At 47.7% G+C, this 24,105-nt stretch overlaps 1 protein-coding gene across 4 annotated transcripts in view; it reads right to left on the minus strand.

The window, feature by feature from the left end:
- b3gntl1 (UDP-GlcNAc:betaGal beta-1,3-N-acetylglucosaminyltransferase-like 1) overlaps positions 1-24,105 on the minus strand; it is a 497,156-nt gene that overhangs the window by 247,264 nt on the left and 225,787 nt on the right. Inside the window, exon 1 of one of the 4 annotated variants that reach the window (XM_072483149.1) lies at positions 2,847-2,956. The exons of the other annotated variants lie outside the window; for them this stretch is intronic. Coding sequence (XP_072339250.1) covers positions 2,847-2,876 — 30 coding nt within the window. The 5' untranslated portion in view covers positions 2,877-2,956. Of the gene's footprint in view, positions 1-2,846; positions 2,957-24,105 lie in introns of those variants that run through there. 4 annotated transcript variants of the gene reach the window in all.

Consider the following 24,105-nt stretch of genomic DNA (forward strand, 5'->3'; position numbering starts at 1 on the left):
TTGAATAGTTTCCTGCAGCATGGTGATGTGGTCAGTTTGCTCCTTCTGCCTGCAGTCTCTGCTCTCATCCACGCAATCTGCAAGACCTGGAACCTGTTGGAAAATAGTAAAGGCCGAGGCTCCTCTGAATGCCCATACCCGCCTCACTCGCAGTCACACCCTCCTGTGCCTGACCATGGACCAATCAAAAGGTAACTTTCCCCCTCCCTGATGCATCGGTGTCTTGTTACAACCGTTCCTCGCGTGAGTTCCCAAAACCTGTAAATCCGGCTGAGACTCCTCAATTTGTTACCATCCAGATGGGACCCCCAAAGTTTTTATACCCCAGGTGAGGAGGGAGAACTGTTGGCCACACTTTGCGTGGGTACCTTTTTCCAATCCCAATTTATGTTTTAAAAGGAGCCTGTTTACCCAGGCTTCCTTGAGTTAAAGATAAAGTGAATTTATTAACTACTAAAGGCAATAAAATGGGAAAACACATGCAGATACATTGAAACTGATTAGGAGTGAGAAATGAGTCCAAAGTAAGTAAAACAAATGTATTCAAAACAGCGTTTGATTTGTGAGAAGTAGCTGAGTGTCCGGTTTGAAATTCCAGTAGGGCTGACTACAGTAGGCGAATAGTTGGGTTTTGTGATTCCAGTAGCACTGACTTCAGCAGGCGAATAGTCAGTTTTGAGATTCCAGTGTTCTTCAGTCTGGGGGAGAAGCTTCCATGTTTTCTTTTCAGCTGTGGTCTTTGCTAACTTGGATTACTTCAACAATGGGAGAGAGAGAAAGGCGGAGATATATCGGCAGGGGTGCCGCTGCCAGCTGGCTTTTTGTCTCTGTCACACACGTTCTGACAGCGCAGGTTAGCACACGCACTTGAGGCAGCTTTTCAGCTGGCTTGTATCCCAGTCTTTCTATATTCCTGGAAGGCGAAATTCACATATCCGTCTGGACATTACTCACAGGATATTTCCTGACGAGATGATACTCATCTCCCATTATGTCCCATTGTCTCCATTAGGCAATTTGTTTCTATATGCTTTAGATGTTTCTCTGTCTGGAAACAGGGTGGGGTTCCATTGTCTCTCAGAGTATCACCCACCCTCCATCCCCCAGCAATTCAGCCAGTGAATGACTTCACATCCTCAGCCATCTCTGGCTAGCATGTTTATTTTTTTAAAAGTCACAGGTCCCGTTTAAAGTTCAGAATTTCGGGATGTAATTCAATGTTTGTACTTCATTAGTCTGACAGTCTGAAGCTCAAGGTTCCAGCTCATCAGCGTTAAGCTGAGGCTCCTCTTTAACGGGCAGCATGGTAGCACAAGTGGATAGCATTATGGTTTCACAGCGCCAGGGTCCCAGGTTCGATTCCTGGCTTGGGTCACTGTCTGTGCGGAGTCTGCACGTTTTCTCCGTGTCTGCACGGGTTTCCTCCGGGTGCTCCGGTTTCCTCCCACAGTCCAAAGACGTGCAGGTTAGGTGGATTGGCTATGCTAAATTGCCCTTAGTGTCTAAAAAAAAAGGTTAGGAGGGGTTATTGGCTTACAGGGATAGGGTGGAAGTGAGGGCTTAAGTGGATCAGTGCAGACATGATGTGCCGAATGTATGTTCTATGTTCTATGATATTCAATCACCTAATGCAGATGCTGCTGCTGTGGATCACACTGATGTCCACCAGCTCCCATACGCTGTAACTGCGACAAATCACATCTTAACATCTTTATGTGGTTTATTTAATTAATTAGGTTTTCAGTTTAGAAATACCACTGAATTGATATCTGTTGTGTTAAGTGGTTTAACTAGTTATTTCAAAAAATCTTTTTATTCTCCTCATTTTCAATATTTTCATCAATAAACAACCAAAGAAAAAACAAACAAAAACAAATACAATAACAATAACAATCCGCGCACACAAACTGCACCCCGCTCAATATACAGATCAAAATATCCACCCGTACAATCCAGGTAAAAAACACAAATTAACAATCAATCCGTAAACAGTGTAACCAAATACAACAATACCACCGACCCAGCCCCCCTTCTCCCTCCTAATGTTCAAAGGCAACCAATTCTGGGAAGTGCATAATAAACAGCCCCCATGAATTGTGAAACCCTTCCTTCACCCCCTTCAGCTGAGCCTTCACCTTCCCGAGAGTCAAATAAATTCATATAGGTGTCCCCCCACCCCTCCCCCCCCTCCCCTCCTATCCACCATCATCATAACTTCAGGCCCTGTCCACTGGGCTTCACCCATCCCATCTCATTGTTACCATCGAGCCCCCCCCCCCCCCCCCCGCCTCCTAGAATCCTCCCATCCACTTCCTCTCGAAAATACCTCACCCAGTATCAGACCACTCCCCCAACTTTGCACATCTCCTAGTCCCATTGAAACCTGTTCTACCAGGTTCCGATGACTGCAGCTCCCCCCCCTTCACCACACTCCCGTTCACTGGCCAGCTTGAGCTAGCCAGTGCGGAGGCCCCTCTCCACGCCTCACTCCCCTTCCCCCTGCCCAGTCCCAGGAAAACAAAGAAATCCCCTTTAACACACAACCACAGTGTAAACACACAAACCTCAAAGAACCACCATAGCAAAAAAAAATCCCAACTCTTACCTTGTCCAAATAGGCAACTTCCACTCATTTAGCACATTTAACAACATGCAGTGAAAAATAGAGCTACATACACCCCTCCAACTCCCCTGCAACCACTGTTCCGAACTGTAACCAATCACTGTTTGTCGATGTACCATTTGTCAATGTTGTCTGTTGATTATTCTTTTGTCTACTATGTACTCAGCCTTTTCACTATACTTCGGTACATGTGGAAATAAATCAAATCAAAATCAAATCAAACCCTCAGTCCAAGACCAATCCTCAGTCCCATTTCTCACGTCTGCTCCAGTCCTTCTGCCTTCACAAACGCATCCGCCGCTTCCACCATCTCGAAATAAAAGTCTTTGGAGTTGTAGGTCAACCTGAACGTATCTGGGTACACTATGCCGAACCACACACTGCTGTTATACAGTGCTGTTTTCACTCGGCCAAAGGCTAACTCGGCAGTAACTTCCTGGTATATACGTATACCAACTCCAGCCCACTGCACCTCCCACTTCTGCTTTGCCCAACTCAGGACATTCTCCTTCATGCGGTACCTACAGAAACAAATAATCACTGCTCTTGGCGGCTCATTCATCTTTGGTTTAGGCCTCCACGCCGTTTGAGCCAGTTTTTACCGAGAGGGATCTTCCTCCTGCCCCAACAGCTCCGTCACCATCCTGACAAATTACCTAATAATCTTGGGCTCTCCACCCCTTCGGGCAGGTCCACGATCCTCAGATTTTGCCGCCTAGATATGTTTTCCAGGTCCTCCACTTTGGCTCGCAGACCCTTGTTGGCCTCCACCACCCTCTGCAGCTCCTTACCCTTCGAGGTGAGTTGATCACTGTGTTGCACAAGGCCTTTTCCACTCTCTTCAGTTTCCCACCCTGCTCCTGCACCTCGCCCGATGTCCTCGACATTGTCGCATTCACCGGGGCAATCACCTCCTCCACCAGCACCTTCAATGCTGCCATCATCTCCTTCCTCATCACCTCCATGTGCTTTGCTAACTGGTTTTCAAGTTCCACAACCATCACCTCGGTCATCTTTTCTGCCGTGAACAGTGCGGCCCCACCCAGTGACCCAGCCTCCGCCATCTTTCCGGTTGCCGAGCCAACCCTTCCACTCAATGGCGAACCTTCATTCACCCCCTTCTTCATGACAACTTTCCTTTGGGTTTTGGACATCTTTCTTCCTTATGTATTCCTGCACATATTTAACGACAATTGCCCCTGTGATCGGCATTAAATTCTAGAAAATCAAGTCTTGAGCAAGAGCCATCTAACGTGTGACCTCCTCCTACATGCCGCCATAGGAAGTAAAAGTGGCTTAACTAGTTAAGCTATGAATTGAACAGAGGAGCAGGGTGATCGCCTGGATGAGGGCGGCCATTTTGCGCGCTTTTCGCGGACTCCCGCGCTTGTACGCACCAAACGAGGGGACGGCGACGTGGAGGAACGTAATGCGCAGGCGTGCAACACACATGACCGCACCGCGCATGCGCAGTGAACGTGCAGACGTCATGACGTGCGGCAACTGTGGCCCCGCCCATTTAAAGCGGCAATGCCCGCAAAATCTCGACAATGCCTACGATGTGGAAGACTTGGCCACTATGCTGCCTGCTGTCGAGCAGCTCAGCCTTCCATAAGACCATAAGACCATAAGACATAGGAGTGGAAGTAAGGCCATTCGGCCCACCGAGTCCACTCCACCATTCAATCATGGCTGATTTCAACTCCATTTACCCGCTCTCTCTCCATAGCCCTTAATTCCTCGAGAAATCAAGAATTTATCAACTTCTGTCTTAAAGACACTCAAACGTCCCGGCCTCCACCGCCCTCTGTGGCAATGAATTCCACAGACCCACCACTCTCTGGCTGAAGAAATTTCTCCTCATCTCTGTTCTAAAGTGACTCCCTTTTATTCTAAGGCTGTGCCCCCGGGTCCTAGTCTCCCCTGCTAATGGAAACAACTTCCCTACATCCACCCGATCTAAGCCATTCATTATCTTGTAAGTTTCTATTAGATCTCCCCTCAACCTCCTAAACTCCAATGAATATAATCCCAGGATCCAATCCTCAGCTTCCAATTCAGATCGCTTCAGCCAGCCTCGCGGAATGTTCAGGCAATTCAACCCACGGTCACCGAGTCCGAATTCCGACCTCCCACACAGCAGTGGCACCGAGGACCCGAAGGCGCCTTTTCGAGTCGGTGTCGTAACGAAAAACAGGCTGTCCCCGAAGCAAAGACACCAGCCGCTGTCGGTATACAGCATCGTTCCAGACGATGAGTGGTGTGCCACCCTGACGGTCAACCGGTCCCAAATACGATTCTGCCTGGACACTGGTGCCTCCACCAATCTTATGGCGTGGTCTGCATTCCAAAGCCTTCGTGTCAAACCAACCATTCTTCCATCGGCCTGCCAGCTATTGGACTATAATGGCAACATAATTCCTGCGACCGGCTCATGCCAACTCGAAGTGACGCACAAGTCACGAAAAGCCATCCTTCCTTTCGAGATCGTGGGCTCCTCGAAGGACTCTGCTTGGCGCACAGGTGTGCAAGCTGCTAAACCTCGTTCAAAGAGTTCACTCTCTCTCTCCTGATGACACGTCTGCCTTCCAGGATGCTGACTTCAGGGTGCAACTCAACGCCATTATCGACCAGCACCGCGACGTCTTCGAAGGCATGGGCACGCTCCCATATACGTAAAAGACCCTACTCAAGCAGAACGCCACGCCTGTGGTGCATGCACCTTGCAGAGTCCCAGCACCCCTCAACGACCGTCTCCAGCAGCAGCTGCAGGACCTCCAAGACCAAGGAGTGATCTCCAGAGTTACGGAACCAACCGACTGGGTCAGTTCCATGGTGTGCGTAAAAAAGCCTTCCGGCGAGCTCAGAATCTGCATTGATCCAAAGGATCTGAATCGCAACATAATGAAGAAGCATTACCCAATCCCCATGCGCGAAGAGATCACATGCGAGATGGCTCGCGCCAATCTCTTCACCAAACTTGACGCCTCGAAAGGATTCTGGCAAATTCAACTAGACAGATCTAGCAGGAAACTGTGTACCTTTAACACCCCTTTTGGCAGATATTGTTACAATAGGATGCCGTTTGGGATCATATCGGCGTCAAAAATGTTCCACAGGATCATGGAACAAATGATGGAAGGCATTGAAGGTGTTCGCGTCTATGTCGACGACATAATCATTTGGTCCACCACCCCGCAGGAGCATATCAGTCGCCTCCAGCGCGTGTTCAAACGCATACGGGAGCAGGGCCTACGCCTCAACAGAGCCAAATGCTCCTTCGGCCAGATGGAACTCAAATTCCTAGGGGACCACATCTCCCAGTTGGGTGTGCGGCCGGATGCGGACAAGGTGGCTGCCATCAGAGCCATGAAAAAGCCAGAGGACAAGAAGGCGGTCCTCCAATTTCTGGGCATGGTCAACTTCCTAGGAAAGTTCATCCCAAACCTCGCCTCTCATACCACAGATCTCAGGAACCTGGTCAGGAAGACGACAGACTTCCAATGGCTTCCTGCCCACGGGGGGTGAATGGAGAGAATTTAAAACCAAACTTACCACGGCCCCGGTCTTCGCCTTCTTTGATCCAGCGAAAGAGACAAAAATTTCAACCGATGCCAGCCAATAGAAAAGGAGTGCCTGGGCCTTTTGACCGGTGTCGTCAAGTTTCATGATTATGTGTACGGCCTTCCCCAATTCACCGTCGAGACTGACCATCGCCTGCTGGTCAATATAATACAAAAAGACTTGAACGACATGACGCCTCGCCTCCAGCGCATTCTGCTCCAACTCCGGCGATACGACTTCCAGCTGGTATACACTCCGGGCAAAGACCTGATCATAGCCGACGCTCTGTCCAGGGCAGTCAACACCCCGTGTGACCCAGCAGGATTCGTCTGCCAGGTTGACGCCCATGTGGCCTTCGTGGCCTCCAATCTACTGGCCACGGATGAACACCTCGTCCAAATTCGCCGCGAGACTGCGGCTGACCCCTTGCTACAGCGTGTCATGTGCCACCTAACAGACGGGTGGCTCAAGGGCCAATGCCTGTAGTTCAAAACATCAGAGACGATCTGGCGGTAGTCGATGGTGTCCTTCTGAAGCTGGACCGCATTGTTATCCTGCACAGCATGCGCCAGCTTGTCTTGGAACAGCTACACGAGGGCCATCTTGGCGTGGAGAAGTGCCGCCGACGGGCCCGAGAGGCAGTGTACTGGCCCGGCATCAATGACGACATAGCCAACACAGTGCTCAACTGCCCCACCTGTCAGCGGTTCCAGCCGGCCCAACTACGTGAGACCCTACAGCCCCATGAGTTGGTCACGTCCCCTTGGTCCAAGGTCGGCATCGACCTGTTCCACGTGCTGGGCAGGGACTATGTTCTGATTGTAGACTATTTTTCAAACTATCCGGAGGTGGTACGTTTACATGACATCACATCGTCTGCAGTCATCCATGCCTGTAAGGACACCTTTCCTCGTCACGGCATCCTAATCACTGTGATGTCGGACAATGGCCCCTGCTTCGCAAGCCAGGAATGGTCCAACTTTGCCAGGAGGTACAACTTTGTGCATGTGACACCCAGTCCCCTGTACCCCCAATCCAATGACAAAGAGGAGAAGGGCGTCCACATAGTCCAACGGCTCCTCTGCAAAGCTGCCGATGAGGGATCCGACTTCTATCTCGCCCTGCTGGCCTATCGCTCGGCCCCACTGTCCACAGGCCTGTCGCCAGCCCAGCAGCTCATGGGTCGCACCCTGAGGATGACGGTGCCGTCCATTCACGTCCCAGACCTCGACCACGTTCCGGTCCTTCAATGAATGCAACTGTCTCGTGCACAGCACAAGGCGGCTCATGACTCCTGTGCAGCTGATCTCCCTGGTCTGGCTCCAGATGACAACTTCCGCATCCATCTTCTGGATGGTGGCTGGTCTGCAACCGCTGTGGTTCTTCGGCAGGTGGCTCCCCGCTCGTTCCTGGTTCATCTACCGGATGGTTCCATTCTGCGCCGTAATCGACGTGCCCTTCGTCTCTTTCCACGCTCGCTACATGATCCTCCGCCAGTGCCACGTCCTCCTGTTGACCCTGACTATGCGGAGATTCCGGTTACTCTGCATCCTCCTCACTCTGACGCACTCCAGCCCGCTCCTCAGCCGGTGGCTCCCGACCCACCCTTGAGGCGGTCAACCAGAATTCGTCGCCCACCTCAGAGACTTAATTTGTGAACTTTGTGCACTAATGGACTCTCTGGTCTGTTCTGTTCTTCCATTTAATCGTTCAAGTGGTTTGTATATACTGTTCATCTCGTTATTTGTGTGACACACTGTTTTTTCTGCACCAGGCACCTTCCCATGTAAATAGCTTAGTTTTATGTACATAGTCCTGTAAATATTTCGCACACACGTAGTACGGAACATTCACCACACACTATTTATTGTCACGCAGACACATTTTTAAATATAAAAGGGCGAATGTCATAATATACACCAGTATATCATGGTGCAGACACACACTGATGGACACACAGTGGGACCAATCAACATACACAACACCGCAGCCAATCGCCAGTGAGAGCACACGCACTATAAAGACAGGGGGCATCAGAGTTCCCGCTCATTCGAGTAGCAGCTAGCTAGGAGCACAGAGCTCACAGCCTGCAACACAGACATTCACCATGTGCTGAGTGCATCAACTGGTTAGGACAAGGCAAAGGACTTTAGTTAAAGCTAGTATTGTATTTACCCATACAGTTCAAGTATGTTTAAATAGTTAACCTTTTAATAAAATAGTTTTGCACTACTTCAAGTGTTGGTGACCTGTATGTGATCCAGAACACCCAACACATCAGTTTAAACAATTAAAAAGATTTAGAACTCACCAACCTATTACCTACTTGCTCACCTAATTATTGCCTTAAACACTCACCAGCTACTGCAGGTATAAAAAGCAGCAACTGCTAAATCAACTTTCTGCGACAGTAATGAACGCTTAAACAGGCAACGCCTTTCAACCGATTGACTGTCAAGGCGTTTTCTGTTAACCTACCCTTTTAACTAGCTTGCAGTTATATTCATTCATGGGGTGTGGGCATCACTGGCTAGGACAGCATTTATCACCTACCTCTAATTATCCATGACAAAGTGGTGGTGAACCGCCTTCTTGAACCATGTGGCGTAGGTTACACCCATAGGGAGCGAGTTCCATGATTTTGGCTCAGCACAGGGAAGGAATGGCGATATAATTCCAAATCAGCATAGTGTAGCGGAACCTCCAAGTGGTGGCGTTCCCATGCTGCCCTTGTTCTTCTAGATGGTAGCGGTTGTGGATTTGGAAGGTGCTGTCTAAGGAGCCTTGGTGAGTTTGTGCAGCGCATCCTGTGGATGGTATACATTGGTACCACTGAGCGTCAGTGGTGGAAGAAGCAAATGTTTGTGGTTGAATACCAATCAAGTGGGATACTTTGTCCTGGATGGCGCCAACCTTCTTGAGTGCTGTTAGACTGTACTCATCCAGGCAAGTGGGACTATTCCATCACACTGGACAAGCTTTGGGGAGTCAGGATTCCGAACCTCTGACCCACAGTATAAATATGGCTAGTCCGGTCTAGTTTCTGGTCAATGGTAACTCCCAGGATGTTGATTGTGGGGATTCATTGATGGTAATTCCACTGAATGACAAGGAGCGATGGTTACATTCTCTCTTGTTGGAGATGGTCATTGTCTGTCACTTACGTAGCACTTACTTGCCACTTGTCAGCCCAAGCCTGAATGTTGTTCTGGGATTGCTGCATTTGGATATGGATCACTTCTAAATCAGAGTCTGACTGTTCATCTAAATAACAGTTTTGAAAAACTTACCAGAAATATCCCATCATTTGCACCAAATTCCCAAGTTAGCACTCATTCCTCGTCGCACTCGGCCCTCATGGTCTCCACTCTCTGTTCCCACTCTCAAGGAGGAAGGTGAGATAGAAAAGTGCATGTACGGAACTCCAGACCTTAGGGGCTGGGCAGCTGAAGACTTGGCCACCCATGGTAAAACAATTGAAATCGGAAATACTCATGAGACCAGAATTAGAGGAGTGCAGTTTTCTCAGAGGGTTGGGGAGATTACAGAGGGGCAAAGCCGTGAAGGAATGCGAAGACAGGGTGAGAATCGTTGTTTTTGACCTGTGAGCCACTGTGGTCAGTGATCACAAGGGTACTCGGGGAGCAGGACGTCCTGTGAGTTAAGACACAGGTAGCAGAGTTTGGATGAGCTAAAAAGTTACATTACTACTCATAAACAAACTGTATCAGATATTTATTGTTCTACAGGGCCTGAAAATCTGCATGGTTTGTTGTAATTTGAATGAAAATGAAAATCGCTTTTTGTCACAAGTAGGCTTCAAATAAAGTTACTGTGAAAAGCCCCCTGTCTTCATTTAACCGGCCTTTTTGGTTTATGCAGACTGCAAACTTGGGTTGAGAAGAGAGGGTAACCAAAAGTTCTCGCAGCCACTTACCAAGGCTGTCCTGTGGTCAACTCCCTCCGCTGTGAAGGGCTAAGGTGTCTTAACTCAAAGGTGTTAAACTCAATTTGTTGATGCATTGAACTTCTGAGCTGGTCCTTTGTTTGGACTTGCAATGCCTTGTCCATCAACCAGCTGCTTTTGTGCCAGATTTCATCCAGCAGAAGGCAATTTGGAAAAGCCACCTGGCTGAGAGTCGGTACACTGACCCAAACGTTTCTTCGTGACCTATTGCTCCCCTTGCCCACTGCTACAATCTTCAAACAGAACTGCCATTCCACAGTCTGCGTTTTAATGTATATTCACTCGAGAATTCAACTTATTATGAAAATTATGAGGGGCACAAACAGAGTGGATAGTCAGAGGGTTTTTCCCAGGGTAGAGGGGTCAATTACTAGGGGGCATAGGTTTAAGGTGTGAGGGGCTAAGTTTAGAGGAGATGTATGAGGCAAGTTTTTTACACAGAGGGTAGTGGGTGCCTGGAACCCGCTGCCGGAGGAGGTGGTGGAAGCAGGGACGATAGTGACATTTAAGGGACATCTTGACAAATACATGAATAGCATGGGAATAGAGCGATAAGTACCCCGGAAGTGTAGAAGATTTTAGGTTAGACGGGCAGAATGGTCGGCGCAGGCTTGGAGGGCCGAAGGGCCTGTTCCTGTGCTGTACTTTTCTTTGCTCTTTGTTTGTTCCCATTTACAGAGGAAATGCAACAGAGATCTGCCGGTAGGGATGTAACTGAGTCATAGAGTCACTGATATTTACAGCATGGAAACAGGCCCATTGGCTCAGCTGGTCCATGCCGCCCAGTTTCTATCACTAAGCTAGTCCCACATGCCCGCATTTGGACCATATCCCTCTATACCCACCCTGCCCATGTAGTGGTCCAAGTGCTTTTTAAAGGACAAACTTGTACCCACCTCTACCACTGCCTCTGGCAGCCTGTTCCAGATTCTCACCACCCTCTGTGTGAAGAAATTTTCCCTCTGGTCTCTTTTGTATCTCTCTCCTCTCACCTTAAACCTATGCCCTCTAGTTCTAGACTCCTCTACCTTGGGAAAAGATGTTGACTGTCTACCTTTTCTATGCTCCTCATTATTTTATAAACCTCTATAAGATCACCCCTAAGCCTCCTACGCTCGAGGGGAAAAAATGCCAGCCTATCCAGCGTCTCCTTACATCAAGTCCGAGTAGCATCCTCGTAAATCTCTTCTGCACTCTTTATAGTTTAACAATATCCTTCCTATAATAGGACTGGACACAGTATTCCATGTGTGGTCTTACCAATGTCTTGTACAACTTCAACAAGATATCCCAACTCCTGTATTCAATATTCTGACCAATAAAACCTGGCATGCTGAATGCCTTCTTCACCACCCTGTCCACCTGCGACTCCACTTTCAAGGAGCTATGAACCTGTAATCCTAGATCTCTTTGTTCTGTAACTCTCCCCAACTCCCTACCATTAACTGAATGGGTCCTGCCCTAATTTGATCTACCAAAATGCATCTACCATTCATCGGCCCACTGGCCCAATTGGTCAAGATCCTGTTGCAATCTTATATAACCTTCTCCACTATGCCACCAATCTTGGTGTCATCTGCAAACATACTAACCATGCCTCCTACATTCTCATCCAAATCATTTATATCACAAATAAGTTGTCCCAGCACCGATCCCTGAGGCACACCGCTGGTCACGGGCCTCCAGTTTGAAAAACAACCCTCCACAACCACCCTTTGGCTTCGGTCGCCAAGCCAATTTTGTATCCAATTGGCTACCTCACCCTGGATTCTGTGAGGTTTAACCTTTTGCAACAACCTATCATGGGGTACCTTGTCAAAGGCCTTGCTAAAGTCTATGATAGACAACGTTGACTGTACAGCCCACATCTACCTTCTTGGTTACCCCTTCAAAAAACTCAATCAAATTGGTGAGACATGACTTTCCCCTTACAAAGCCATGCTGACCTTCCCTAATTAGCCCTTGCCTGTCTAAATGCCTGTAGATCCTGTCCCTCAGAATACCTTTTAACAACTTACCCACTACAGAAGTAAGACTCACCGGTAGGTAGTTCCCGGGCTTATCCCTGCATCCCCTCTTAAACAAGGGCACAACATTTGCTACCCTCCAACCTTTAGGTATCTCTCCTGTGGTTGTCGATGATTTAAGTATCCCAGCTTGGAGGCCGGCAATTTCCTCCCTAACCTCCCACAACGTCCTGGGATACATTTCATCAGGTCCCGGGGATTTGCCTATCTTGATGCGCTTTAATACCTCCAGCACCTCCTTCTCTGTAATATGTACACTCCTCAAGACATCACTTTTTATTTCCCCAATTTCCCTAACATTTGTGTCTTTCTCAACAGTAAATACTGATGAGAAATATTCATTTCGGACCTCTCCCATCCCTTGTGGATCCGCACATAGATGACCCTGTTTATATTTAAGAGGCACAACCTCTCCCTCGTCACTCTTTTGCCCTTTATGTATCTGTAAAAGCTCTTCGGATTTTCCTTTGCCTTATCTGCCAAGACAATCGCATGCCCCCTTTTGCCCTCCTGACTTCTCTCTTAACTCTACTCCGACAAGCCTAGTCCCTCACTAAGCTAGTCCCACTCTTCAAGGGATCCACTTGATCCAGCTGCCTATGCATGTTATATGCCTCCTTCTTCCTTTTGACCATGGCCTCAATATCCCGAGTCATCCAGGGTTCCCTACTTCTACCAGCCTTACCTTCACTCTAAGAGGAATGTGTTCACCCTGAACCCTAGTTAACACCCTTTTGAAAGACTCCCACTTACCATCTGTCCCTTTGCCTGTAAACAGGCTCCCCCAATCAACTTTTGAAAGTTCCCGCCTAATACCATCAAAATTGGCCTTGCCCCAATTTAGAATTTTAACTTTTGGGCCAGAGAACTATCATTCTCCATAACTATCTTAAAACTAATGGAATTATGGTCACTGGTCTCAAAGTGATCCCTCACTAACACTTCCGTCACCTGCTCTTCCTTATTCTCCAAGAGGAGGTCAAGTTTTGCCCCCTCTCTAGTCAGGCCATCCACATATTGAATGAGGAATTCTTCCTGAATAGACTCGACAAATTTCTCTCCATCCAAACCACTAGTGCTATGGCTGTCCCAGTTAATGTTGGGAAAGTTGAAGTCCCCTACTATTACCACCCGATTTTTCTGGCAGCTATCTGTAATCTCCTTACATATTTTATTCTCGATTTCCCGCAGACTATTTGTGCGCCTATAGTACAATCGTATCAAAGTGATCTCACCCTTATTTTTTAGTTCTACCCATATAGACTCAGTGGGCGAACCCTTGGATATATCCTCTCTCTGTGCTGCTGTGATGTTGTCCCTAATCAAAATGCAACTCCCCCCCTCTCCTATCTCCTGTTCTATCTTTCCTATAGCATCTGTACCCGGAACGTTGAGCTGCCAGTCCTGCCCCTCCTTTAGCCATGTTTTAGTAATAGTTCTAATATGCCAGTCCCATGTACCTAGCCATGCCCTGAGTTCATGTGCCTTGCCCGTTAGGCCTCTTAGAGTCATAGATGTTTACAGCATGGAAACAGGCCCTTCGTCCCAGCTTGTCCATGCCGCCCAGTTTCTATCACTAAGCTAGTCCCACGTGCCCGCATTTGGCCCATATCCCTCTATACTCACCCTGCCCATGTAACTGTCCACCTGTTTTTTAAAGGAAAAAATTGTACCCGCCTCTTGCATTGAAATAAATGCAGTTCAATCTGTTTCTCTGCCTTCCACTTTTCTCCTCACTGGCTTTTGTTTCTATCCCTTCTTTACTACCCTCTGACTTCCTGCATTGGTTCCTATCCCCCTGCCACATTAATTTAAACCCTCTCCAAAAGTGCTAGCTAACAACCCCCTAGGACATTGGTTCCAGTCTTGCCCAGGTGTAGACCTTCCGATTTGTAATGGTCCCACCTCTCTTCAATGTCCCGAAAATCTGAATCCTTCCTTCCTGCACCATTTCTCAAGCCACGCATTCATCCTGTCTATCCTGTCATTCCTACTCTGACTAGCACATGGCACTGGTAGTAATTCCGAGATTATTACCTTTGAGGTTCGACTTTTTAGTTTCGCTCCTAACTCCCTGAATTCAGCATGTAGGACCTCATTCTGTTTTTTACCTATATCATTGGTGCCTTTTTGCACCACGACAGCTGGCTGTTCACCCTCCCTCTTTAGAATGTCCTGCAGCCGCTCTGAGACATCCAGGACCCTTGCACCCAGGAGGCAACATACCTTCCTGGAGTCTCATTTGGGTCTGCAGAAACGCCGGTGTACTTCCCTTGCAATCGAATCTGACTTGAGATATTCTGGTGAATTTACTTCTGTACAGCATTGATAGGTGCAATTCCAGGTTCAATGGTGCAGTTCCAAGCTCACTGGTAGACCCTCAGACTCACTGGTGTAACTGACTTTTCAGTCACCAAACTGCTAAGAGTCAAACGGATTCAAAATGTGCTGTTTGTTTTCTCTCCCTTTAGAAGCTGCCAGATCTGCTGAGTTCTTCCAGCATTCTCTGGCGATGTTGCGACATCCACACATTGTGGTGTTGGGTGCTCTGAGGTACAGACGAACCAACACGGTTGCGATTGGTACAACGCAGTTTTATTCCAACTAGTTATTTACACATCTGTCTTGGTACTCAGCACGTGGTGAACGTGTGAGTGCCTTGTTAATCAGGTCCTGGCCTTGTCCTGTCTCCAGATGGACTGGCCCCCAGGTGTCATGCTCCTTGTCTTATACTGTGTCTGCGCTTGCCTGTGATTGACTGTCGTGTTATGTGTGCTAATTGGTCTGTTGGTCTGTCTAACATGGTGTGTGTGTTGTGATGTGTGTTTGAATATCATAACACACATCAATTAATATGAATTGATGGGGCGGCACCAGGCGCAGTGGTTAGCACTTGGACTACGGCGCTGAGGACCCGGGTTTGAATCCCAGCCCTGGATTCCGTGTGGAGTTTGCACATTCTCCCCGTGTCTGCGTGGGTTTCACCCCCACAACCCAAAGATGTGCAGGTTAGGTGGACTGGCCACGCTAGCTTGCCCCTTAATTGGAAAAAAATAATTGGGTACTCTAAATTTAAAAAAGAATTAATATGAATTGATCGTGTTTGGCCTGTCTAGAGACAGGAAATTCTAGTGGTGTCATTACACTAAGATATCGGCTTGAGGTCAGTGCTTGGTGTGAAATCAAAATTGAGCCAGAGACAACCAGTGAACTGCAAACACAAAAAGCGAATCCCCGCGATGGCCCGACGTTGGTGTAAAAAGAGGCGCGAACCACTCCGGCATCAGGCCTACCGGAAGTTGCGGTGCGGAATCCTCCGCACTTCCGGGGGTTAGGCCGGCGCTGGAGGGGTTGGTGACGCATCAAACGGCGGCGAAGGGCCGGCACGAGTTAGCGCATGCGCAGAACCGCCGGCGTTGTTCCGCGCGTGCGCAGACTGGCCGGCGTATTCCAGCGCATGCGCAGGGGGGTGTCTTCTCCGCACCGGCCATGGCGGAGCCCTACAGGGGCCGGCGCGGAAGGAAGGAGTGCCCCCACGGCACAGGCCCGCCCGCAGATCGGTGGGCCCCGATCGCGGGCCAGGCCACCGTGGGGGCCCCCTCCGGGGCCGGATCCCCCTGCGGCCCCTGAGGACCGCACCAGCCGGCCTACCAGCCAGGTCCCGCTGTGTGGGACCATGTCTAATTCACGCCGGCGGCACTGGCCAGTAACCGATGGCCGCTCGGCCCATTGGGGCCCACAGAATTGCCGAGGGAGAGCCGCTGCCAACGATCCCCGACCGGCGTGGCGTGATCCACGCCCCCACCCGAAAACTGGCGCCGGAGATTACGGCAGCCGGTGTCGGAGCGGGTTCACGCTGCCCACCCGGGGATTCTCCTTCTCGGCGGGGGGTCGGAGAATCCCACCCAAAATGTGTGATGCGGCTGACCCAAGAGTTTGATCTAGGAGCAGGAATGATAAATCAGATTTAGAATTGCTAATGGAAAATTGTATTGGGCTTGTGCTTAATTTATGTTCACTTGAAGACTGCATTGGGGATTGTACAATAGTCATTACTGCAAGTCACAAATTACACCAATAAGTACCTGTGGGTGGTAAATGTTAATGCCTAATTAGAAAATTAGCAATTAGATCAATAATTAAGAAATGGAATTGAGTAAGCTCAGCTTTGTAATCATTGAATTACTTATTTCAATATTAAATATGTATGTAATCAAGATCCACATTAAGTGAGGCTTAATTTTTCCCTAAGTGGATGACTGGGCACATATGATGTACTACCTAAAGTGCCATGATTTATAGAATTATTGGAAATCAGGAATAAAATATAACTTCCTTTTTAAAAATCCAAAGCATTTTAATTATCCAGATTGGCTCAAAGAGCTGGGTCTCTGTACTTTAAAGAAAAATAGACTTAGGTATTAGGTGCCTTGTGGTACAGAGGATGGCATCTCTACTTCTAAGCCAGATGTTCCATGCTCAATTCCCAGCCAGGACTTGATGGCCATGGAATGTGCATTCATAAAGTGGTCAAAAAGGTCGATTATCAGCCTGTAAATCCTCCCAGTAAAACTGATGACAGATGGTAATGAGCAGAGAGTTTCCAGGTCAGTCATGCGGCAGAAGGCAATGGGAAACCACTGCAGCACTTCGCCAGGCATCATCATGGGCTCTTCCAATGGAAGGCCATAGTCACCAAGGAAGGTCTAAAAGAAAGAGGAGACTTAGGTGAAATTTGATCAAGGGTTACATGATGCTGAAGGAACTAAATTCTGTTTGTGCAGATTGATTGTTTTATAATATATAATCTTTATTAGTGTCACAAGTAGGCTTACATTAACACTGCAATGAAGTTACTGTGAAAATCCCCTAGTTGCAACACTCCGGCGCCTGTTCGAAGACACTGAGGGAGAATTCAGAATGTCCAATTCACCTAACAAGCACGTCTTTCGGGACTTTGTGGGAGGAAACCGGAGCACCCGGAGGAAACCCACGCAGACACAGGGAGAACGTGCAGACTCCGCACAGACAGTGACCCAAATCGGGAATCGAACCTGGGACCTTGATGCTGTGAGGCAACAGTGCTAACGACGGTGGTATATTGCCGCCCCTGAGGATACAGCCACTGAGAGAGGGGCTTGGAAGGTAAAACTCAAAAGGTCGGAGACAGAGGGACAGAGATCTTGGAGGGCCAGTAGCACTAGTGTAGATAGAATCATAGAATGATACAGCACAGTTGAACGCCATTGGGCCCTGTGTGCCTACGTCGGCTCTGTGGGAGAACCATCCAATCAGCCCCATTCCCCTGCCTTTTCCCCATAGCCCTGCAAGGTTTTCCTTTCAAGTAGCCATTTCCAAAGAGAACAGTTTTTCTTTCTTTCGTCTGCCAAAACCTTTGTGATTGTATCACCTCCATTTAATTTATCCTCTAATAGAACATAGAACATACAGTGCCGAAGGAGGCCATTCGGCCCATCGACACTGCACCGACCCACTTAAGCCCTCACTTCCACCCTATCCCAGTAACCCAATAACCCCTCCCAACCTTTTTTGGTCACTAAGGGCAATTTATCATGGCCAATCCACCTAACCTGCATGTCTTTGGACTGTGGGAGGAAACCCACACAGACACAGGGAGAATGTGCAGACTCCGCACAGACAGTGACCCAGCAGGCAATCGAACCTGGGAGCCTGGCACTGTGAAGCCACAATGCTATCCACTTATACTACCGTGCTGCCCTAACCTGCTCTCTGTTTTATGGAAAACGACTCCAGCTTCTCCGAACGCTCTGTGTAACTGAAATCTTTTTTGCCTGGTACTTTTCCAGTGACTCTCCTCTGCAACCTCCCCAAGGACTTGACATCCTTCCTGAAGTATAGTGGCCAGAATTGGGCACAATACTCCTGTTGGGGCTTAACCGGTGTTTTGTAAATATTTAACATAAATTCCTTGCTGTTTGTAGTCTGTGTCTCCATTTATAAAGCCAAGCATCCCATACATGCTTTCTTAACCGACTTTTCAACTTGTCTTGCCACCTTCAAAGATTTTTGTGTCTTCAGGTTACAGATTTACGGAAATGCAAGGTTGTGGGCAATTTTAATTTATTTATCATTTACCTGCAGGAAACGTACAGACTAGTTAATATAATAACTTTAGGAGGATTCCTGGCCACAGGAATCTGCCGCAGGAGCGGGATATCAGGCACAAGTGGAACATATCGCTGCTCTGACAATACAGCTCTGAAGAGAATCGGATGTGATTCAGAACATCTGACTGACAATCGAGCGGGGTGGCGGAGGTCTCTCACTGGGAGTGGTCTTACAGTCAGCACACACCTCAGCTCCATCTTGGCTCTTGCCTTTCAATCAATTTTTGGCTTTCCCTTTGCCATCTGTTCCAGATTGCTAAGAAATGACCTATAGATTAGCACTGCTGCCTCGCAGCTAAATTGCCCTTTAATTGGAAAAATGAATTGGGTACTCTAAATTTATATTTAAAAAATAAAAAAAATGTCCTATAGGCCTCTGCAGTTCTGCTGGTATGTGTGAACTTATCTACTTTTGAAGTAGACATTTCAACTCATTGCCCCTTGGAACTCATGGTGGCACGGTGGCGCAGTGGTTAGCACTGCTGCCTCATGGCGCTGAGGACCCGGGTTCGATTCCGGCCCTGGGTCACTGTCCATGTGGAATTTGCACATTCCCCCCCCGTGTCTGCGTGGGTCCCACCCCCCACAACCCAAAAGGATGTGCAGGCTAGGTGAATTGGCCACGCTAAATTGTCCCTGAATTGGAAAATAAGAATTGGATACTCTAAATTTATAAAAGGTACAGTGCATGGTTTTCCCTTTTACAATTTTAGTTACGAATCTCTCAAGCGTATTTTCCAAAAGGTACCAGTGATAATCCGTACAGCATTTGCTTCCACCACCTCCAAAAGAATTGTCTCATTAGTAAATCACATTTCTTTTTCTTTCCAGCTAAGCTGTTTAATTTTCATGGTTACGTACTTCATTGGATGAGTTAGCCGCTGACTGTAAGTTAGGATGCAGTAAATCATCCGTCACTTAGGCAACAAATGCGGTTAAAGTTCTTACTTTTCCCACAAGGCAGCTTTAACTGCCACACAGAGCTGCCTGAAGTTTTTTTTGTGTGTGTGAAAAGGTCACCTTTTGTGACATGAATATTTTTGGTTAAATTTTCCCTTTTATTTTCAGGCAGCACATTCTCTCGTCTGTCATTTTGGTTCATTTACACATCGAGAGAAATGCAGATGTTGGTGGCGGTAAAGAAACTGAACATTGCAGCATAGCCAATGCCAAGATACTATCTAGCCAAGACTGGCATGTTGAAAACCTGAATCACTGTCTCCTTAATCAGGTACCAATGTATAAGCCCACAGCCGCGAGAAAAACCCAGAATTAAAATGTCGTCAAACCAGCAACGACAGTAACCGATATCCAGGCACTTGTCCAAGCATTGCCATTCTTGAAGGTCCAAATGAGAACTACGGGTGGCTGGGCATACATTTCTCCACACCTTTAGGGGCCAAGCCCTCACCTTGAAATGAAAATGAAGGGCTAAGCCCACGCCAGAGTGGTTGGCGCGCCGCCGACCGGCGGGAAAGGCCTATGGCGCCACGCCAGCCGGGGCTGAAAAGTCAGTGGAAGTCCGCGCATGCGCGGGAGCGTCACCGGCTGCTGACGTCAACCCCGCGCATGCGCGGGGGGGTGTCTCTTCCGAGTCGGCTATCGTGAAGACTGTGGCCAAGGCGGAGGGAAAAGAGTGCCCCCTCGCAGGCCCGCCCGCGGATCGGTGGGCCCCAATCGAGGGCCAGGTCACTGCGGTGGCACCCCCCGGGGCCAGATCGTCCCGTGTCCCCCCAGGACCCCAGAGCCTGCCTGCGCTGTCTAGTCCCACCGGGAAGAGAGGTGGTTTGATTCTTGCCGGAGGGACAGGCATTCCAGCAGCGGGACTTCGGCCCATCGCGGGCCGGAGAATCGCCGGGGGGGGGGGCTCGCCGACCGGCACAGCGTGATTCCCGCCCCTGCTGAATATCCGGTGCCGGAGAATTCGGCAACCGGCGGGGGAGGGATTCACGCCAGCCCCCAGCGATTATCCGACCCGGCGGGGGGTCGGAGAATCCCGCCCAAGGATTCTGAAAATGATGCGTAACTGGATAGGGAACCAGTGAAGATAACCAAGAACATGAGAACAAGAGAGCAAGACATGGTGCAGGCTAGGGTGCAGGGGATTGATATTTGGGCAAAGCTGTAATTTGAAAAGGTCAAATTTCAGGAAGCACCAAGGACAGTGTTGGAATAATCAGGTCTGGTAGTAACACATACATGAGCAAGTCTTTCTTTTAGTGGCAGCATGGTTGAGGTCTGGGGTTCATTGGGCTTAACCTGGGGGAACTATAAGAGTTAGGGAGGGAGTCAGATACTAAGATGTGGTGATTTAGAAGGGAACTGAAATGGATTTCAGTTTTCACTGTGTTGAATTGAATAAATCAAGATGCTCCAACATTCAGCCTGTCCCAAATATTGTTCCATTTGTATGGGGGGGCACTCATATTTGAATATTTACAATAAGAAAATTGAAATATGTCATTTACTCTGTATTGTAAATTGCTGTGGTGTCCAATCTCCTTGTACAGCATTACAACTTAAATTGTTGATATCAGTCATATCGGTGTCAGCTTGGGCAGGACTTTGGACATTTTTCAGTTAGAATAAAATGCAACAAATTACTGGCTTTAATTGAAAATCATGAAAATGATTATTGCTACAGTAAAGGGATACAGCGGGTAAATGGGACTCAGGGGATTGCTCCACAGAGACCCAGCATGAACTTGATAGGCCAAGTGGTCTCCTTCTGTGCCGTAATGACTCCGCCTACTGAACTGTTCCTATTTCATATAATTGGAACAAGACTGCATCAGCAGGATGACTGACATGGACAGTCTTTAATGCTTCCATTACAATCACGAGAAGCTGCGATTGCACCTCTCATTTCAATGTCCATCAGATAGAGGGAAAGTATATTTATTAAAGTTATTGATTTGACTTGAATTCAACATGGAGAAGAGGCCGAAACTGGGTAAGTTTCCCACAAATAAAATGCTGAGGTACAAGAGTGTAGCAGCGAAGTCTAAGTCTGCAGAGGCTTACACTGAGTCTTCATAGTGGGTGGCATGGTAGCACAATGGTTAGCACTGTTGCTTCACAGCGCCAGGGTCCCAGGTTCGAATTCCGGCTTGGATCACTGTTTGTGCGGAGTCTGCACGTTCTCCCCATGTCTGCGTGCGTTTCCTCCGGGCGCTTCGGTTTCCTCCCACAAGTCCCGAAAGACGTGCGTGTTAGGTGACTTGAACATTCTGAATTCTCCCTCAGTGTACCCGAACAGGCACCGGGGTGTGGCGACTAGGGGATTTTCACAGTAACTTCATTGCAGTGTTAATGTAAGCCTGCTTGTGACAATAATAAAGATTATTATTAGTGTAGTGGCCAGAACAGATTGTGGGAAGTTCTAGTTGCTGCACTTAAAGGATATATATAAACACTGGAAAGGAAGCAGCAACAGAGGAAATGAGCTATGGGGACAATATTTTTAAAACATTTCTACGGCGTAAAACGTTAAAGCACAATCTCAGTGAAGAACATCATGGAAGGCTTGAGGCTCAGTAGGTAACGCCCCTGCCTCTGCGTCCCAAGTCTGTGTTCCAACTCCAGGACTTATTGGTCACAGAAGGAGTGTTTGTGACGCGGTTCAACAGGCTGATAATCAGCCTGCTAATCTTTCCACCACTTTCCCACTATTCCCCCAAAGGCAAAATAACAGAGTGTGAAGATATACAAGTGGGGTGCATAAAGTCTTAATGAAACGGATAAGGTTAGCTCGCAGATTACTTAACATTCACTGAAGTAGGGCAAGAGGGATATTAAATTGGTAGAAGGCAAATTTTAAACAAGCATCAAAAGAATTCTTTACTTAAATGCTGATATATCCTTATAAATTTTAGGGGGTGAAGAGCATTCTTGGATCTTAGGTAAGTTGGAGTATTGGAGAAACGATTGTGATAGTTTGCATAGGCTTTTCTCATCTGCTGATATTTTCCTGTTCTGATGTAACGTCCACCGAAGCAGCGATTTGATTTTTGACAGGTACGGCTGCTTCACTGATGAAAGAGTTGGCTCCCTTCCCTCTCTGTGTTTACATTCTGCCCCTCGGAGAAGTCTTCAACAGTCAGAGGCCCAGTTTCCATATGTGAGCTGATGAAACCCAGCTTTACCACCATCCTCGACTCTGCAACAACCATAGTGTTGCCAGATTCTCTGACATTGAGTCATACGAGGGATAACTTTCTTCAGCCGATCGCTCGGAAAACTGAAGGCATCTTATTCATCTCCTCGTTCAAAACCACTTCCCACCCCAAACCAACCATCTCTTTCCTCAGATGCTCACACAACACACTGCATTGCCTTGCAGGCCATCCTGACTGCTTTGGAGTTGTGTAAGTGTGAGGAGTAAATGATTATAAACTGGAGAATTCCCCTCTGGCAACAAGCAGCCACAGGATGTTAATGCAGAGCTCAAGTTCCTGAAACAAAACCAATGCCTGTGTGAGATTGTTTGGTAATTGAGAGCAGAAAGGTCATACGGAAAGAAGGGGTCTGGGTTCACTGCGATGATGAAAGGGATGTGCGAGATGAATGGCACCTTGACAAGTTTGGCAAAGTAGGTCACTTCTTAGAAACAATGTTGCAGATGGATGGACAAAACTTAATCAAATGCACAGAAACACAATCTGGATGGAAGAAAATTCCTGCCAAATTACCATATCTTTGCATATTTCGTAATGGAACACCGATGTAATCTGAACTATTTGATTGGATTGCAGAGAACTGAATGCGTAATTTTATCCATACTTCATGCTTGACATTTCCTTTCAACAAATTATGTCCCCTGGACCAAATTAAGCTCTCCATCCCAGAATTAAAATTCTCTTCATTATGAAAAAAAGGTCTGTCACCAAAATGTAATTTGCTTCATGCAACCTCAAAGGAATGTGTGGACCCTTTTCAATACCCTTTTAAAATCGAAATGAGCTAAATCCACACGGAAATGTGGATGCGATGAAAGTTATTTGGAAGTTTGTACCAGACTACAAACTGAGCCGTGCTGCTGCAGCTGCCTCTACTTAAGTGTTCCCCCTATCATTTACATAGATGTTTAATGGCCACTTTCCTCCTGTTAATTTTCAGAGAAAATAGCTTTATTAAAGACTATTTTAATGGGGGAAGGAAACTCTGGGAGGAATTTTATTTTGGTTGAAATTGCTCCCTCTTTTGCAAAAGAAAATGATACTCTCATCAGAAATGCTTTGATGTCGCTTTCAAAATCTCACTTTTCTTGCTGCCTTAGAGGTCCTAAAAGTGAGCTCATCCTCGGTACTTGAATCAATTTAATTATGGGGAGTATCTTAGAGAGTGACGCCGTTGGGAGCAGCTGAGGGTTGGATGACTTCAGATTGTCCTGAGTTGGGTTCTGTATCAAAAGTACACCAAGAGGTCATGCTACAGACCGGGACTACTCATCTCCAGGGAGGGGCATAGACTGACTTGCTGATTGCTTCGCCCAACACCCATCGCAGCCAGGCGGAGCCTCACTATGGAGGAAACTGAGAGAGTGAGCCTTTTCCTATGAGTTAGCACTGTCTCATATGGAACTTGTCAGATAGTCCATTTTAATTTGTCATGTTCATGGTCAAAATGGTGTTCAGACACTATTATAATAATCTTTATTAGTGTCACAGGTAGGCTTACATTAATACTGCAATGAAGTTACTGAGAAAATCCCCTAGTCGCCATACTTCACCGCCTGTTCGGGTACACCGAGGGAGAATTCAGAATGTCTAATTC

Source organism: Scyliorhinus torazame, chromosome 18, assembly GCF_047496885.1.
Source record: "Scyliorhinus torazame isolate Kashiwa2021f chromosome 18, sScyTor2.1, whole genome shotgun sequence".
Classification (NCBI taxonomy): Eukaryota; Metazoa; Chordata; class Chondrichthyes; order Carcharhiniformes; family Scyliorhinidae; genus Scyliorhinus; species Scyliorhinus torazame.